The sequence below is a fragment of the Nelumbo nucifera genome, chromosome 5 (genome assembly GCF_055504915.1).
Source record: "Nelumbo nucifera cultivar China Antique chromosome 5, China Antique-T2T, whole genome shotgun sequence".
In the NCBI taxonomy this organism is placed as follows: Eukaryota; Viridiplantae; Streptophyta; class Magnoliopsida; order Proteales; family Nelumbonaceae; genus Nelumbo; species Nelumbo nucifera.
The window spans coordinates 11112433-11132005 of NC_142653.1; the positions used below are offsets into that span (position 1 = coordinate 11112433).

The window sequence follows — 19573 nt, forward strand, 5'->3', positions numbered from 1 at the left end:
TTAAGGCTCGATTGGTTGCTAAAGGCTACACTCAAATGTATGGTATTGACTACCTTGAGACCTTTGCCCCTGTAGCCAAGATAGTTCGAGTTTTGTTGTCTCCACCTGCTACTTTTGATTGGCCCCTTCACCAGGTTGATATTAAAAATGCCTTTTTGAATGGAGACCTCCATGAAGAGGTCTACATGTCTTTGCCTCTAGGGGTGTATGGAAAGGAAATGCAAGGGAAGGTATGTAAACTGCAGAAATCTATTTATGATTTTAAATAGTCTCCTCCAGCCTGGTTTGAGAGATTTAGAGCTGTTCTTGTATCCTTTGGTTACACACAAACCCAATTTGACCATACTTTGTTTCTGAAAAGAAGTAACTCTTTGGTGACTTTTCTTATTGTTTATGTTGATGACATTGTGGTCACGGGTAATGACACCTAGGAAGTGATTAAGCTCAAAAGATTTCTTAAATTTGAATTTGAAATCAAGGATTTGGGGGATCTCAGATATTTCTTGGGAATTGAAGTTGTTAGATCCAAGGATGGTATTTTCATTTCTCAACGCAAGTATGTTCTTGACCTCCTTGTAGAGACTGGTAAACTTAGTGCTAAACTAGCTTCCACCCCTATAGATCCCAATCATAAGCTTTCTGCTACTGATGGTGAATTGTTGCCTAATAGGGGAGTGTTTCATAGACTGTTTGGGAAGTTGTTATATCTCTGCATGACTCGGCCAGATATTTCCTATGCAGTGAGTGTTATTAGTTAGTTTATGCATTGTCCCAGAGACACACATTTAGCTGCTGCAGAAAGAGTTTTGTGTTATTTGAAAAGCACTCCAGGGAAAGGTATTCTGTTTGCCAAACATGGACACACGAAGTTGGAAGCATAATTGATGCTGATTAGGTTGGATGTATTGATGATAGGAGATCCACCTTGGGATATTGTGCTTTAGTGGCAGGGAACATTGTCTCATGGAGGAGTAAGAAATAGTCTGTAGTAGTCAGATCCTCAGTTGAAGCAGAATACAGGGCAATGGCACATGGAGTGTCGGAATTACTGTGGCTGAGATCTCTTCCGGAAGAGTTGGGTGTTGACTATGAAAAGCCAATGATGCTCTACTGTGACAACCAGGATGCTATCAACATTGCACATAATCTTGTTCAACATGATAGAACTAAGCACATAGAGGTTGATAGACATTTTATACGGGAAAGAGTTGCTTCAGGAGAGGTTTGGTTGCCAATTATTTCTTAAAAAGAGCAGTTGGCTGATGTCTTGATCAAAGGTGTTTCAAAAGGGAAGTTGACACACTATATAAGCAAGCTGGGCATGATTGACATCTATGCTCAGCTTGAGGGGGAGTGTAGAGAGATTGGGCATAATGGGCCCTAGTGTCTATTTTATGTTTCAATAGTAGGCTATTTATTTTGTATGCTAATGGCCCTATTAACTTCTTTTAAGTTATTTTAAGGATTTCTCAGCTGAAGACATTTATAGAAGTTGGGGTATTGTGTAGGGCTGTTCATAACAAGACCCAAACCGACCAAATTGACCAACCCGAGTCGGCCGGTTTTTCTTCACCACTAGTCGGTTTCGAGTTGTAAAAATTGGTAAACCGACGGTTCGGCTCGGTTTCGGTTACTTATTACTACCTTATTACTTATTACTTAACTAGGTTGTCTCTATCCTAGTTACAACCTAACTTAGTTCCTAGTCTTCTCTTTAGGAATGCCATTAATGGCAAGCATTGCAAGGCAAGGAATCCCTAGTCCTATTCCCTACACCTTTACTCCTTTAGAAATATTAGCTTGATAGCTTCCTGCATTTTTTGGAAAGGTTTAAATAAAGGATCTCTACTTTCTAAGGTCTTTTACACCAAATAGGCAATGACAAATAGGTGTCATTTTTTTCTTAAATTAGTAAGTCTTCTTCCAATTTCCAAATTTTATTCTTCTTTCTCTAACTCTCTTTGACTCTTTTTTCTTGGTATTGGCGTTGATTTGAACTTCAATTACCTCTTTTCTTGATATTGGATCTTTAAGGCCAAGATATACTTTGAATATCACAAAACTGACCCAAACTGACTCAAACCGACCCGGTCGGTTTTGCTTGGTACAGGGTTGGTTTCGGTTTCATCTTTAGGCAACCCGACCAGGTTGGGTCGGTTGGAAAAACATCAATAAACCGACCCAACTCGACCCGTGAACAGCCCTAGTATTGTGGCATCTATTACTACTTCCAAAGCTATGATACAGGAAGTTTGGTCCCCATTGACACAACAAAGGGTAAAACTGAACTTTGATGGAAGCTCTATAGGTAATCCGGGCCCATCTGGTATAGGGGGTGTTTTCAGAGATAATGAAGGCAAGATAATGGGTCTGTGTTCAGGTCCAGTAGAAGTTGGAGATTCCTTAAGAGCGGAAATCTTGGCACTACATCAAGGTGTAAAACTGGCCAAACAATTGGGGCTACAGCAGATTGAAATAGAGGGAGACTCCAAATTGGTAATTGGGTGGGTGCAATCAGGGCAGCTGGGAATTTGGAAATATAGACATCTAGTAAGGGAAATACTTAGCATAACAAGGGAGGTGAGTGTTTATTTCAAGTGGGTAAGGAGATCAGCAAATGGTTTTGCTGACGTCCTAGCAAAACAAGGGACTGTAAGGGAGAGACTTTACTGGGCAATGCTGTAATGTTTGATGTTTATTGGATCAACCTTTTCTAATAAGGGTTGACTTCTCTATTTCAGTTTAATATATCTCTAATGAAAGCTATCGTTTCTGATAAAAAAAAGTTTATGCTTAGCTGGACGCCCCACTCAAGGGCTGCTTTGTAATTAACCACATTAGTGAAGATTAATAAAAGGATTAGTGAGGGGAGAGAGGTAATAATCGAACCCTCTTCTTCTTCTCCATCCCCTTCTTCTATTCTGCTGTTTTCTTCTTCCTTTCTCACTTTTTTACTTCTTTAATCAAGTATCTTATCAGATTTAGAAGTCAGATTTACTTCTAATAGTTGGGTTAGCGGAGCAGCAAGAAGCCCATAATCTTTTATGAATCGCCGGTAATATCCTGAGGCCTAGAAAACCTCTCAGCCCCTTGATTGAAGTGGGTTGAGGCCATTGTTGGATGCATTCAACCTTGGTTAGGTCTGCCCTAACAGTTCCACGGCTGACTATATGGCCCAGATATTGAATTTGGGTTTTACTAAATTCACACTTAGACATTTTCGCATAGAGTCATTGATGTCTCAGGATAGCTAGAGTGGTTGTAAGATGTTCCATATGTGATTTTCAATCTAAATTGTATATTAAGATATCATAAAAAAAACTAATATAAAGTGGCGGAGGTACGAGTGAAATACCTCGTTCATGAGAGCTTGAAATGTCGAGGGGCGTTTGTGAGTCCAAACGACATTAATAGAAATTCATAATGGCCATCGTGTCTACGGAAAGCCGTTTTGTGAATGTCATGTGCATGCATTCTCACTTGATGATACCTCGCTCGAAGATAGCCGCGGATTGTAGTTCATCTAGCAATTCTTCAATGATTGGTGTGGGAAAACAGTCCCTTACCATTATTTTGTTGAGGGCCTGATAATCAATACAAAATCTCCATGCTCCGTCCCTTTTTTTTGACGAGAAGAATTGGGGCTCAAGGGTTGGAACTCGGCCTAATAAATTTCTTTTGAATTAGCTCCTGAATTTGCTTCTCAATCTTAGTTTTTTGAGATGGGGAGTAGCAATAGGGCCTTATGTTTGTTGGGGCTGCCTTGGTACCAGTGGAATGTGATGATCATGTAGGCAATGAGGTGGTAAGGCCTGTGGTTCCTGGAAACCATCCTTAAATTCTGCTAATATTTTCTAGAGTTGTGTCTGCTTCTCCTCGAGTAAGCTTTCGGTTTGGGGTGATTGTAACACCAGCCCGGTGGGCTCTAAGCCCATTCATAGAATGATGTGATTCTGGCCTTGACTACACCTCCTTTGTGGTTGTTCTCAGGCTCTGCTGTTGGAGGGGTGTTGGTTGAACCCCTTGTAAATGATAAATTTTATCCTCTAGGGCAAAATCCATTGTCATGTGTTGCCAATCACATATGACTGGGCCCAGCTGTTTCAGCTACTGTACTCCCAACACAATGTCTACCGCGCTGAATTCTAATGGGTGCAAATCAACTCTTACTATATAATCCTGAATTTGGATGGCTACTTCCTTGCAAATTCCTTCGCACTTGATGCGGTTCCCATCTGCCACATACATGTCAAAAGGGGAGACGTAATGGGCTTGTAGGCCCAACTGTTTGGTGAGGCTTATGGTGATGAAGTTCAAGGCATTGCCACTGTCTACTAGCATGGAGACAGGTCGGCCCATTAATACCCCTTCAACTCTCATGGTTTGGGGTGTGGAATGCCCATGTAAGGCTTGTAGTGATATTTCAAGATTTGTTGGGCTCATGGGGTTCTTCCATTCCTAGAGGTGTAAATCGGGTCGTGCCACCCGCGACTCAACATGATTTTGAGCCGGCCTGGCCCGATGGTCCAGGGGCCGTGCCGCGGCCCGGCATGCTTGTATGGGCCGATGGCCGTGCTGGGCTTGGGGTTTCAGGTTAGCTGCTGGGCCGGAACGGCCCACTGTCGTGCCATGCCGCCCGTGGCCCTGCAAGTTGGCTTGGCTTGACCCGTGGCACGGCCCATATATATTATATATATTTATATAATATATATATAATATTTATATATTTATATATAATATATTAATAAAATAAACATTTTTTTTAATTTGATTATACTATTTTATTTAAATATAAGCAATTGTATACATCAAAATTCATATAAAATTAAAATTTTAAGTTTTTTTTTTCAATTTTTTAAATAAATAACTTTGGCCCAATCCATGGCCTGGCCTCGCCCAAGGCTCGACCCACGGACCAGCCCGGCCCGGGCCCGCGTGGGCTTGGGCCATGGGTCGTGTCGGGCCGATTGATGTGGACGCGTATTGGGAGCAGCAGCAATGATCCGGTGTTCTCATCCTATCCAATTCAGCAGCAACAGTCTTATCCATTCAGTAGATTAGATTAGACTATCTTGTTATTCTTATCTTATTAAGTTGGTAGATTAGATTATCTTATCTTATTAGATTAGGATTAAGCGAGACTTATCTTATTAGATTAGGATTAAGAGAGATTATCTTTTCTTATTAGATTAGGATTAAGAGAGACTTATCTTATCTTATCAGTCTTATCTTATCAAGGTAGAGTTGGAGGTCTCCCTATTCAGCAAGGAGTCTCCCTAAGAGCAGGACTCTTGTAATCTCCTATTTAAGGAGCCACTATTATTGAATAAAGGCATCCAAAATTTTAGTCAAAGAGAAGAGTAAAGGAGAGTTAGGGTGATCTCTTGGACAAATCACCCCTTAGGTCGCCACGATAGGGTCAACACGCAAAGGGAGGGGCAAGGGGAAGCTAGAGGTTCTCCCCGTGGACCGACCCGTGACGAGATCCTACGCCTGGGTCCATAACACCGACCCCCCAAAATATCCCAGGGGAGGGAGGCCCGGCCTGGCCTGCACTTTGCGCGGGCCGTGCCGTGCCGGTCCAGCACAACCCGTTTTACACCTCTACCCATTCCTCCCCTTCAGGTCTTGGGTTATCAGATTTGTCTTGCTCCTCCTCACCTTCATCGACGTGCAACAAGTAGCTTTGTTGGGTTTTACAACAGTGACCGGGTCCGAACTTCTCATCACAATTGTAACATAGACCTCGGTCCCTATGGGCTTTCATCTTAGCCCATGTCAACCTCTTATATGGGGTTAGGGTCTGGCTGGTGTTCTTACCTTGTCTAAACTCGATCCGGGGTGGGTTCTTGAGCAGTGGAGCTGAAGCTAGGTCCGTCTTGAACTGCACGGGTTCTGCCCAGATGGGTTCAATTCTTGGGAATATTCCCATTCTTTTAAGTCGGTTTAATTTCTCTTGTAGTCGAGCCAGATCAACCGCAACTAGCATGGACGCCAGTTGTATGGCTTTAACTTCAACCCGTATTTCTTCCTTAAGCCCTACGATAAAACAGCCCAAGAGAGCCGTTTCTGGCCATCCGTGTACCCTCGTAGCTAATTCATCAAATTCTAGCTAATACTCTCGCACCGAGCCTATCTGCCTCAACTTGGATAGGGACTCATCATAGTTTTCGAACCATGTTGGTCCGAAGTGTATACAGAGAGCTTCCGTAAAATCTGCCCAGGATACTTGGGGATGAGATCGACGGAACCATTGAAACCATAAAATGGCTTCTCCTTCCAAGTGGAAGGATGCGATCAGGACTCTCTGATGACTAGGTGTCTTGTGGAATTCGAAGTACCTCTCGGCCCTGAAGATCCATGGCATAGGGTCGTTGTCACTGAAGGTGGGAAAATCCAGTTGGGAGATAACCAGTCTTCCTCTTCCTGTTCTGGACATGCCGCTTCTGCCATTATCTCCGCCTGTTCCTTCTTCCTCTTTCTTGTTGCTTGCAGAGGCTCCCTTTTCCAGTTGGAGAATGACCACTGCTAGGGTCGTTTTTAGCTCCTGGAGGTCGCTGGACATATTTTGCATTCCAACCTCCACTCGATCCATACGATCTCCCACAGTTTCCGATCTGGTGCTTGGCATCTTGGCTTTCCAGCTCTGATACCAGTTGGTAGGCACCACTTCGAGGGGGTGCTGCCTCTTGAGAAAGATGAGAGAGAGAGAGAGAGATTTTTTGAAAAAGGTAAGGTAACTTTTATTGATGAAAGAACAACATACAAATTACAAAGGGCCTTTCCACTGAAGCCCAAAACCAAGAGTACAAAGAAAGTTAGATCTCCCCAGTCAGCAGTTGGGCTCCTAAAGCCCTTGGTTGAAGACCTTCCACAGCAGCAGTCCAAGATATTAGTTTCCAAACGTATAGGAGATAAGTTGATCCACTTCATTATATTTGTTTTGGAAAATTCTGTTGTTCCTTTCGGCCCAAATAGTGCTTAAAACCACAGCTGGGATGGAAGACCCAACACTCTTTGTGATCTTGGACTGTCCCTTAAGCTCCCAACACCACAAAAGATCACACATAGTCGCTGGCATGACCCAGTGGAGCTGCCAAAGAGACAAGAAATGGCTCCAGATTGCATAAGATACAGAGCAGTGCAGAAAAAGGTGGTTGTTCTCCTCTTCCACTTGATTGCAGAGCACACAATGCAGGTTCTGGAGCTGGATTCCTCTCCTTACCAGATTCTTTTTGTTGAGACATTTGTCTAAAGCCACAGCCCAGAGTAGAGCATTTATCTTTGAAGGGACAACCTCGTTCCAGACTTTCTCTGCAGGAAAGTCAGCTTGAGGGCCAATAACTAACTTTCTAGCAGAATAACTCACAGAGAAAACTCTACCACTACTCCAACTCCAGCTTCACGTGTCCTCCAGTAAATCCAGGTTATGGTTAGACAACAACTCCAATAGATTAGAAACCAATTATATTTCCCAGTCCTGAAAATGTCTCCTGAAAGAAGGGCACCACATCTGTAAATTGTCTCGAAACTCACAGCAGTTAGCCACCATGGCCTCTTGATTCTCTGCAATCTGATAAAGCTGAGGGAATAACTCGGCTAAAGGCAAGTTGCTGCACCAAATATCTTTCCAGAAACTTACCCTTTGACCATTTCCCAATTTCACTGAAAGGCCCCTCCTAATCAGAGGGAAAATCTCCATGATTTTCTTCCAGATAGAGCATCCCAATGAGGTAACAAAAGTGGTTGTCGCCCAGTCACCCCTATCAGTGTTGTATTTGGCTGCAATCAAGCTTCTCCACCAGCTACCTCTCTCTTTGCCAAATCTCTAGATCCATTTCCCCAGGAGAGCCTTATTAAAGTCTCTCATTTTCCTGACCCCAAGGCCTCCCTTTTGTTTAGGAGCACAAACTTGATCCCAGCTAACCAAGTGAATCTTCTTCTCTTCTTCCCATCCTCTCCACAAGAAATCTCTTTGCAGCTTTTCCACTTTTTGAGCCACTTTCCTAGGCATTGAGAATAGGGGCAGGAAGTAGGATGGCAGACTTGATAAGGAGCTTTTTAACAGAGTAATTCTGCTTCCTAAGGAAAGATATTTTGACTTCCAGGAAGCCAACTTCTTTTCTGACCTCTCCATTACCGGTTCCCATATTGCTGTAGAAATACATCTAGCTTCCAGAGGGAGCCCCAGATGGATGGTTGGTAGGAAACCAACTTGACAGGCCAAAATTTCAGCTAAGTCATCTATATTCTCTACTTTTCCCACAGGAATCAATCTGCTTTTAGCCCAATTGACTTTCAGCCCTGTAACTATCTCAAACCAGCAAAGGACCCCAAAAAGCACTTCCAACTGATTTCTATCAGCATCAATGAAACAGAGTGAATCATCAGAAAATTGTAGCAATTGGACTTTTTCTCCCCCCGGAGTGGTTTCAAAGCCTTGCCACATACCTTCACTTCCCATCCTATTCACAAAGGCTGTTAATAACTCCATTACATAGATGAAGAGGAGAGGAGAGAGGGGGTCGCCTTGCCGGAGACCTCTAGAGCTCTTGAAGAAGCCAACCGATTGTCCATTTACTAGGACTGAGAATTTAGGAGAAGAAGTACAAACTTTTATCCAGCTCCTCCATCTTTGCCCAAAATTCATTCTATCCAAGACAAAGTCCAAGCATCTCCAGTTAATATGATCATAGGCCATTTCCAACTCCAGTTTACAGATCAGCCCAGGTTTTCCTTCCCTCTGCGGCTCTGCCTTGAATCAATCGGTTCGTTCTCCACCAAAACACTATCTAACATTTGTTTGCCCGACACAAAAGCAAACTGATTTTTTGCAATCATTGAACTCAGGACCTTCTTCATTCTCTCTGTTAAGACCTTGGCAATAATCTTGTAGAAGCTGTTTAGCAGACTTATTGGTCTGAAGGTAGCATTTAGACTTCTTTCAAGGGCAGCATTAGAGTGGAAATCCTGAAACACCTTCATCAGATCCACCTTGATCACCTCCCAGCACTTTTTATAGAAGATGTTTGTGAGCTCATCTTGCCCTGGGGATTTGTCCATTTCCAAGTTTTTTATCACATGCCACACCTATTCCTCGGTGAAAGGGGTTTCTAGATCTCTTTGTTGGGCCTCTGAAATCCTCTTCAACTCCAAGTCAATAGGGAGGGATCTCCTCTTCCACCTCTCCTTGAACAGATTGGAAAAGTATTGGGTTGCTATGTTTTTCAAATCAGTCCAAGTGTCACCCACCTGGCAATCAAGCTCCAATCTTTCTATTTGATTCACCCTTCTTCTAGCATTTGCCATCCTGTGAAAAAGCCAGATTTTTGTCACCTACTTTCAGCCAATTTTGTTCGAATGATTTTTTCCCTCCTTATTTCCTCTTGACCTTTTATACTGTACAGAGTATTACATCAAGATCAAGTTCAAGATCAAGACTCAGTAGTTACACCTCTGTTGCAACTGAATTTTCTGACGTGGCTCCCCTTCTTTTTCCTTCTAGAATATACTTGTTGTATTATTGGCTTGGCTTCTGGTTCTAGGCTCCTAACAATAGATACATGCCTTGGAGAACTCACCCCTAAAAGCTAGCTGTTAGAGGGAGGGAACCCAAGCACATATATACCCCACAACAGCATTCCATACTTCCGATGTGGATACCTCACATTAGCATCCCATACTACCAACGTGTGCCAAATGGATCATAGCACACTTGTTAGGTGATGGGAAACATACCAACAACCAATCAAAAGGAAAAGTCCAAAGCAAGAAGGAAAGAAGAACAAAGATTCAATATGCCAATTTACCGAGGAATTAATAACTAAGAAAACCATAGAAGTGGTTGTGGAATAAATAACACTGACACAAATAATGAAAGTTACTTCTTTTCTGCCTAACATCCTGAATTATCATACTTAATTTGGTAAATTTAAGTCAACTTTGAATTTATTTTCTAGTGGATGGAAATATGGTCAACTTTTTTGTTTATTCTTTTGACTTTTCCCAGGAACAAGCAACTTTTGTACATAGAATGAAACTACTTGCATAATTTGTCTTCATATCCTGTTGTAAAACTGAAATGAATTGTTTCTATCTTCTATTACTCATAGCTGCTACTAGCCTAGTTTCAGGTGGTTTTAGTTTGGAAGTTGTGAACTTAGCTGTCAAATTTGTTATTTGTGTTTCTAAATGTATATGTTCAACTGTTTGTTGCAGATACAGAAGTGGTGATCGACTGAGTCCTGAGCATGAGAAAACAATTTTGGACAGATTACTTCCACATCATCCAGATTATGAAAAAAAGATAGGATGCGGAATAGATTACATAACAGTATGTCCTCATTAATTCTATACCTCTTTTCTACATGATTAACTTAATTGTCAATTATAGAAATCTAGAATTTATACTGAAAGATGTATTTAACTAGTAATTCACTACTTTTTCTTATGTAACTTCTCAGTTTATATTATTAAATAAAGGATGTTAATATGTACAAGTGTATAGTCCTAAACTCCTACTATCTTGATAGCTCCGTTTACCAATCCTAATACATCCTTTCACATTACCAGATTTGATACAATTGAATCCCTATTTGTCACACCCCAAAACAGTTCAGCTTTGTTCACCCCTTACTTTGCTAAAGTATCTGCTAATCTGTTTGCCTCCCTTGGTACCCATTGAACTTTAATTTCAGCTGCCTTGTCAGCTTTCTAATTTCTCTGATAGCATGTTTATACTTCCAACGTCCTGGTTTGTCCAACGGTAAGCAATCCGCAGTGATATGTTAATCGCCTTTCACCAAGACATTACTCAAATTTAAAGAATTTCAAGATTTAGTCCTTGGTGTAAGGCTGTCAGTTGGTGCCCTTAGAGACTCTCCTTTCTCAGCAGGTCCTGAATAGAGTGCTATAGTTGCTTCATTGCCACCTCTAAAAACTCCCCCAATGCCAGACCTCCCAGGATTCCCCATGCTACTCCATTCAAAGTTTAATTCACAACTTTGCCAGCTAATTGGTTCTGATAATGCATCATTTTGATGGCTAGGAAGATGCTTTCTGATGTATTGCTGATGTTGTGGCCTAAAAATTCTGTTATCTTTTTTCATTGCCAATATTTTAGGAGCCTTGGAAAATCAGAGATACAGTATCAAAATACATTCTCCATTTAGCTAATCCCAATGAATAGATGGAATCATGGAAACGAAACAGAAATTTTCTTTGAATTCGTTAAATTAGGTAACAAGTCTTTAGTTATTTTGGAATAGAATTGGATTTCTTGAAATAACTGGCCTAATTTTAATGTCTGAGTCTATAAAAGACCCACAGCTGTAGTAGACCCATTGAGATGAATATTGAAATAAAATTTTGTTGAAGTTGTTCTTATTTCTCTCTAATTTCTTCTGTTGTTCTTATTCTTCTTCTATCTCTTACTTGCAGTTGTTGTTCATAATACATTAAGAAAATATCTTATTTTTCACTTAATTTGTTCTCTTTCTTGTTTCTCTATCGCTGTGCTGTGAAAGGTAGCATTAAGTTTCTCAGAGTTACACCTTTTGTTCATATATTCTATTTCAGATTCAACTTTGTACTACTAAAAGTTGTACCAGCAAATGGTTTTCTCCATTTTTAAAGTATTATATATCAAAGTTCACCTTTTTTTGGAAGAAAGGTAATTTTTTTTTTTGAATAAAGTTAACTAATTTTATTAATGAAAGGAGAGGTACACAAGAGGGTGTACAAGTACAAAAGAGGGTCCGGACCCCTGAGAACTACACAGGAGGACAGGAATCACAGTACAATGACTCTAGAATAACTCCTAATTTTGCTAGACCATCTGCAATTGCATTTAGCTCCCTTGGGATCCAGGTTAGAGAAACATTTGTATGAGCCAGGAGGTCCCTTGCCTCTGATAGGAAGTGACTAAGTCTCCAAGGTCCAGCTTCCTGTTGATCCAATCATCTTATAGTGTTGGCTGAGTCACCTTCAATGGAGAACCTTTGAATGCCCAGTTTGCTGACTAGGCGAATCCCTGTTAGAGCTGCTAACACTTCTGCCTTTGTGGAGTCGGCTATCCCAACCGGACCACTATAAGCCCAGCAGGTGTGCCCATTCTCATCTCTTAGAATTCCTCCTATGCCAGCCGCTCCAGGGTTACCATAAGCACTTCCATCAAAGCTAAGAGTCCAGAATCCTACCCTTCTAACTGAGGGAGCTCTGGGAGGGGGTGGGGTAGGAGGGGAGGAAACCAGGAAGTTATATACGTTTCTGCTGAGATCGTTGAAACTAACTCCCGTGAACTCCTCTGAACTAGAGGTCCACAAGTTGCAGTTGTGAGTGATGTGGTTGATCAGCTCATCCTTAGATTTTGACCTATTTTCAAACAGCCGATTGTTTCTTTCCTCCCAAATTCCCCAAAGAACAGCATGCAGTATTATCAGCCAATAGGTCTTACCTCTCTTGCTCAGACCTCTTCCTTGCCACTGAGAAATCAGGTCCTGAAGATGATTAGGAGCCGCCCAACTGAAGCCAACTAAATGAAGAAAGAAGTTCCAGATGCTGCTTGCTACCTGGCAATGTATGAAGAGATGGTCTGTTGTCTCTCCTTCATGTAGGCAAAGGGTACAGGCGTGAGGGGAGATATAAAGCCTTCCAAGATTTTTCTTCTGCAGTAACTCACAAGTGTTCACTCGCTGCAGGCAAGCCTCCCAAACAAAGAAATTCACTCTTGAGGGTATAAACTTGCACCGGATCTTCTTGTAAGGAAAGTCGCTGTCCCGGGTACCTGCAACCAGAGCTTTGAAGAAAGACTTGGACGAGAACTCACCTACAGGGTGGGGTTTCCAGACTCAGGAATCTTGGGAATTTGGGGAGATGTAGGCTTCACTGAGAGAAAGAAGGAGTTCAGTTAGCTCACTGATCTCCAGATCCCTTAAGGGTCTTCTGAGGTTCAAGTTTAGGTTTCTTTCATTGCTGGCAAGGGGAAGGCACTGGGAGATGGTTGCGCCCTTATTTAGAGTAAGGTTATAGAGCCTGGGATACAGATCTGCTAATGTGGAGTTGCTCCACCACAAATCAGTCCAGAATTTTATTCTAGTACTGTTACCCACCTTGTATCTAATGAAAGAAATAAAGAGGTTGTGAATAGCAGAAATACCTTTCCAGGGATTTGAGAAAGATGATCGGTTTGAGCGGAGATTGCAATCCCAACCGTTTACATTTAACCCGTACTTGCTGGTGATAATAGTTGCCCAAAGAGAATTTGATTCCGTGGGGAATCTCCACAGCCATTTTCCAAGAAGGGCAATGTTTTTCTCTTTTAGATGCCTGATTCCTAATCCTCCAGCCTCTTTTGGTTTACAGACCTGATTCCAATTTACTAGGTGCCCCTTTTTTTTACACCTCTGCCTTCCCAAAAGAAATCTCTTTGGATTTTTTCAATCTGTGATCTGACTTTTGCAGGGATCTGAAATACTGATAGGAAATAGACAGGCATGTTTGCAAGGGAGGCCTTAATAAGTGTAATTCTACCCCCTTTTGATAGGTAGCAGCTTTTCCAAGTAGCTAACTTCTTTTCGCACTTTTCCACCACAGGCTCCCAAAAGCTTGAATTTTTTTAATTCCCTCCTAGTGGCATGCCCAAATAGGAAAGAGGGAGATTTTCCACTCTACAATTCAGAATTTCCTTGAAATTTTCCATCAGGGACCCTTCAATTTGGTTTATTGCTGCTAGGCTACTCTTTGTGTAATTTACCTTCAGCCCCGATACTAATTCAAAACACTGAAGCACTTTTTCACATTTGAGATGTTCTCTGGATTGGCTTCTAGGAATAAGATGACATCATCGGCAAAGAGGAGATGGGAGACATTTATGGCATCTCTTCCTACCTCAAAACCTTTGATTAAATTAAGGTTTTTAGCTTTCTCCAAAAGCTGGCTGAAAACATCCATTACCATTGTAAAGAGGAACGGAGAGAGGGGGCATCCCTGTTGTAGACCCCTGCTGGCTTTAAAATAACCTTTAGGCTCTCCATTGATCATGATCGAGAACCAGGTAGAACTAATACAGCCTTTCATCCACTGCAGCCATTTTGTACCGAAGCCCTTCAAATATATAATCTGGAGCAGGCAATCCCAATCAACTTTATCGTAAGTTTTTTCAATGTCTAGTTTCGCTAGAAGGCCCTTCCTTCCACTCTTCCTTCTGTCTTCTACAACTTCAGTTGCAATTAGGATGCTGTCTACAATTTGTCTTCCTCTCACAAAAGCAAACTGATTTTGGGAAACCAACTCTTTTAGAACCTCTCTGAGTCTTTTTGCCAACACCTTTGCCATTATTTTGTACACACTCCCTTCAAGACTTATTGGCCTGTAGTCTTTTACTTCCAAGACATCAATTTTCTTTGGAATGAGGCATATAAAAGTGGAATTAACTCCTTTGTTGACCACCCCCGTGGAGTGGAATTCTTTAAAGACCTCCAAAATATCCTCTCTTACTACTTCCCAACAGATCTGGAAGAAGAAGATGGGGAAACCATCGGGCCCAGGTGCTCTATCTCCATCCATATCAAAGACCGCTTCTCTTATTTCTTGCTCTTCAAATTCCCTTTCAAGCCAAATTCTCTTGTCTTCTGCTAGAGTCGGCCCTTCCCAGTTTCTTAAATTAAAACTCCTAGCCTTTTCCTTGGAGTAAAGAGATTTGAAATGGTTTAGAAAGGTCTCAGTGATCTCTTCTGCTTCTTCCACTTCCCTCTGGTCCACCTTAATTTTTGAGATGTGATTCTTTCTGTGCCTACCCGATGCATAGCTGTGGAAGAATTTTGTATTGTTGTCTCCTTCCTTTAACCATCTGACCCTTGACCTTTGCCTCCAAAAGATTTCTTCTTTTCGGATTACCTTTTCCCACGAACTCCTTAGAGTATCTCTCTTGCTTCTTCCTTCTCCGTCCAGATCTCCTAATTGCTCTTTCTTATCTAACTCTTCCAGCTCCACGAGGATGGCACTTTTTTCTTCTGTGAATGATTTGAACTCTTCTCTCCTCCAGGACTTCAGTTTTCTTTTTAGGAATTTCAGCTTTTGCAGCAATCTGTACCCTGCCCAGCCTTCTACTTTGCATTCCTTCCACCATAAAGCTACATTTTTCAGGAAATCTTTATGATGGGTCCACATCTTCTCCAGTCTGAATGGATGTTTACCTTTCAAAACCCGGTCTGTTCTCAAAACTAGAGGCCAGTGGTCTGAAGTGCAGCGAGGTCTAATTTCTTGGAGGAGATTTGGAAATTTTTCTGCCCAGTCTGCGGAAACCAGAAACCTATCTAATCTGCAGCTTATTGGATTCTCTTGAAGGTTTGACCAAGTGAACTGACCATTATGGAGAGGAAGGTCGCAAAGGTTGTGCCTCAAGATAAAACTGGAGAGTCCTCTCATGCTTCTGGTTGTTGATCTTCTGTTGGAATTTTCTTGAGGAAACCTTGTTACGTTAAAATCACCTCCTAGAACCCAAGGGATTTCGTCAAACTCATGAAGAGCATCCAATTCTTCCAAAAGTTTTGTCTGTTTGGAGGTGCATTAGGTCCGTATACTCCAGTCAAAATCCAACTAAAACCATCAGATTTATTAGTGAAAAGGACAGAGATTGAGTGCTCTCCTCTGTCTATTTCAGTACCCGAAACCTCCTCTTCACTCCAAGCTAGGATAATTCCCCCTGAGGCACCTAAAGCAGGAAGAAAAACCCATGTCTTGCCATGAATTCCCCAAATTGCTCTCAGCAGCTTCCTATCCACTTCTTTTTTTGTTTCTTGAAGGATGACTATATCTGGTTTTTCTCTTCTCAGAGTTTCCTTTACCAGACTTCTTTTTAGTTGTCCTCCCAACCCTCTAACATTCCAACTTAATAATTTCATTGAGCTCTTCTTGCTGATTTTCCCTTGACCGCCCTAGACCTTGTTGTTTTTCGATCTGACATTCCCCATTGAAGTCTCCTTAGCTCCCTTTTAGAGATCCTCTTGCCAATGGTCACAAATTACAACAGACCCCCAAGAAAACAATCTTAGCAGGGCCCAGCCATAAACACCACTAATAAATTACAACTCCCACAGACTTCTAGACCTCAGCAGAGCTGTGAGATTCTGCTCATGGACTTAGCTGCTGAAATCCAGCACGTCAGCTTCCCAAAAGGACAAAGACACTAGCTCATTTAATTCTTTAAAGGTCCTTTGCAAGATCCTTCTGTTTCTTTCAGCCCAGATTGTGGTAATCACAGCTGCTGGAATAGACAACCAGATACGCCTTGCTAACTTTGAGAGACCTTGTAATTCCCGACTCCAAAGGCAGTCCAAAACAGAGTTGAGCATAACCAAGTTCACCCCCAAAGCAGAGAGATAAGTGCCCCCATATACTGAACAGATTGTGGTAATCACTGGAGCAATGAAGAAACAGGTGATTAGTGTCCTCCAAAGCCTGCCCACACAGTACACAGTTCTGGTCATCAATCTGCATCCCTCTTCTAGACAGGTTTGATTTTGTTAAGCATTTATTTAGAGCAGCTGCCCACACCAGAGCATTCACTTTGGATGGGGAGAAGGGATTCCAAATCATGGGCAGCTGGAATCACCCCACAGTTGCTCTCAGTCAACTTGAGAGCAAAAGATTTAACCGAAAACATTCCATCTGCAGCCCAGTCCCAACTCCAACTATCTTCTCTGTTTAGGTACAGTTCCTGAACTGAAATGAATTCAAGAAAATTAGCTAGACTATTAATCTCCCAATCCTGAAATTCCTCCGAAAGGCAGGTTCCACACAACAGACCTCCCAATCAGCTCAAGCAATCTGCCACCAGCACTTCCTGATCTTCTGCCATTTGAAACAACTGAAGGAAGAGCTCTGAGATCCATTACCCAACTTAGGACTCAGCGCTCTACAGAAACTTGGGAGAATGTCCATTACTTTTTTTTCCAGATTGAACAGCCTAAGGTGGGCAATGAAGTAGGGGCGCCTAGGTGTCGCCTTGGCGACTAGGCGTTTTTTCATGGTTGCCTCGCCCAAACGCCACAAGTTTTGCATATTAGGCGCCTGCCCCGAGACTTAAGCGGGCGCCTAGGTGCCTAGGTGGGCACCTACATACAAGGCGGGCGCCTACATTCATCTAAAAAACTATATTTTTTTTTAATTTATTGTTTTGATATATATATTTTTTAAATTTATTGTTTTGATATTTTATTGGATGTTTTATTCTTTTAAAATAAATCTGGTTACATGATATCATTTTAGTATTAAGACCAAGTACACAGCCTTTTTTTTCTTTATGTCATAAGGGTTTTTTTTTGGTTCGATTGGAGAGGAGGAGAACCGAAGGCTTCAAGCCCCAGCCCAACTCCATCGCACCTCAGCTCCAGCAGGTAAGTTCTTCTAATCTTCTTCTTCTTCTTCTTCTTCTTCTTCTTCTTCTTCTTCTTCTTTCTCTTTTCCAGATTTCAGTCGAATCAGTCCTGAGTTCTCTCTTCTCAGCTCAGACATTTTTTCATTTTTTTTCGAAAAAACTGGGGCTCCAGCCCTATACTCCTCGGTCCCTTTCTCCACTCATTCATCATTTTTTTTTTTTGCTTTTTTTTTTTTTTGAAAAAATAGGGGCTCCGCCCTATACTCCTCTCCTCCCTTCACTGATTCAGTCATTGTTCTCACTTCTCACTTCAGTTTTTAACAGCCGAACCTATCATTAATATATATGAATATGATTATATGGCTGAAATCTATAGATTTTATATTTATAGATTCCACCGCCTAGGTGCCTGGGCGCCTAGCCTCGCCTAGTCACCTTGACAACTATGATCCAATCTCCTCTATCCGAACCATATTTTGCAGCAATTCCTCCTCCTCCTCCTCCTTATTCCAGCCCTTCCATAAGAAATCCCTCTGCAGCTTTTCAATTTTTTGGGCCACTTTCCCCGGCATGGGAAACAAAGAGAGGTAGAAGGAAGGAAGATTGGATCATTGGATAAAGAACTTTTCAAAAGCGTGATCCTACCTCCAAGAGAAAGATATTTAGCCTTCCAGGAAGCCAGCTTCTTCTCCAGCTGCTCCAAAACTGGTTCTCAAATCAGAGTTGAAGTGCATTTGGCACCCAGAGGGGGGGGCCGGGTATTTGATAGGCAGAAAACCTACTTGACATGCAAAGATCTCAGTCAATTCCTCAATGTACTCCACATTCCCCAGAGGAATTAGGCTACTTTTTTCCCCACCAAAGTTCACTTTTTTCTCCAGTTCTAATCCTTTCACTCTCTTGTCAATGACTTATCCAAATCATTTTTAAGAGGTTCTCTAGTGCTTATTTGCCCACTATGTGCTGAAATATTTGTAGGATTTCTTTTGCATCCTACATCAGGGAGATAACAGGTACAGTTCAACTTTATTTTGAGATTGTGGACCTTAAATATATTCCTAAAGGTTGTCCAAGGAACTAGTCAGGCTAATCCCCGGTTCAACTGACTCAAATCCCTGTCAAAGGATTTGTCTGTCATACAAATATATTTCCCACCATGTGTTGAAATATTTGTACTTTATTTTGAGATTGTGGACCTTCTTAAATATATTCCTAAAGGTTGTCCAAGAAACTAGTAAGGCTAACCCCTTGGTTCAACTGACTCAAATCCCTGTCAAAGGTTTTGTCTGTCATACAAAGGTCATGCTAAAACCAAATGCCTAATCCACAACTTTGTAAGTAAACTTGGTTTTCGTTAAAATTTATTTTCATATTGAAAGTGAGTGCCCAAAACAGAATTTCTGCTATTTTTCTTGGAAAACCTAAAGTAAGCAATTCATTTGCCCAATTTGAATGCAGAGTCAGATTCTAGTTGGGAGCAGGATAGATTTTGGGTATTTTTTGGAGTTGGTAGAATGGGTACATTGGTTATATTAGTAAATAGTTTTTTTATAATTATATTTTGCAGTAAGCTTATTGTTTTAAGTTCTAAGCCAAGTAGAAGTAGGAGTCCAAATTAGCTGCTTTCGTAGGTACATTAATAAAACTAGAAGTTTGTCTTCAATGTGGATGTGTGATGCTTCCAAGGTTAGGAGTGAGGCCTAAAACTATCTAGGATCCCTTTGGTTGCAGGTGGACCCCTCCCCCGGATGTGGTAAGCCTTTTTGACCCAAACTTTTACAGGCAACTGAAGAAGTGGGGTAGAATAATGTGGAGAGCTACAAGAGCAGCCACTCTTTGGTCAATTTGGGAAGAAAGAAATAATAGGATCTTTAAGAATACTAAAAGATCCAAGGAGGAAATTGTAGAAGGAATAACTATTAAGGTTATTCACTGGTTGAAAACAAGTGAGCTGTTTAAGGACTTTTCAGCTGATAACATTCACAGCAGATGGGGTGAGGTGGCAGGTACTACATCCCTAAGGCCTGTGGTGCAGGAAATGTGGGCCCTGCCAACTTCCCAAAACACAAAGTTGAACTTTGATGCCAGCTCTATAGGTAATCCGGGACCGCTGGGTATGGGGGGAGTATTTAGAGATGGGGAAGGCAGAATTATTGCTGTGTATTCGGGGCCAATAGGAGAAGGAGATTTGTTAAG

General features: G+C 41.7%; 1 protein-coding gene across 1 annotated transcript in view; it reads left to right on the forward strand.

The window, feature by feature from the left end:
* LOC104606353 (protein DCL homolog, chloroplastic-like) overlaps window positions 1-19573 on the forward strand; it is a 29357-nt gene that overhangs the window by 7610 nt on the left and 2174 nt on the right. Inside the window, exon 2 of the mRNA XM_010271499.3 lies at window positions 10219-10333. Coding sequence (XP_010269801.1) covers window positions 10219-10333 — 115 coding nt within the window. The remainder of the gene's footprint in view (window positions 1-10218; window positions 10334-19573) is intronic.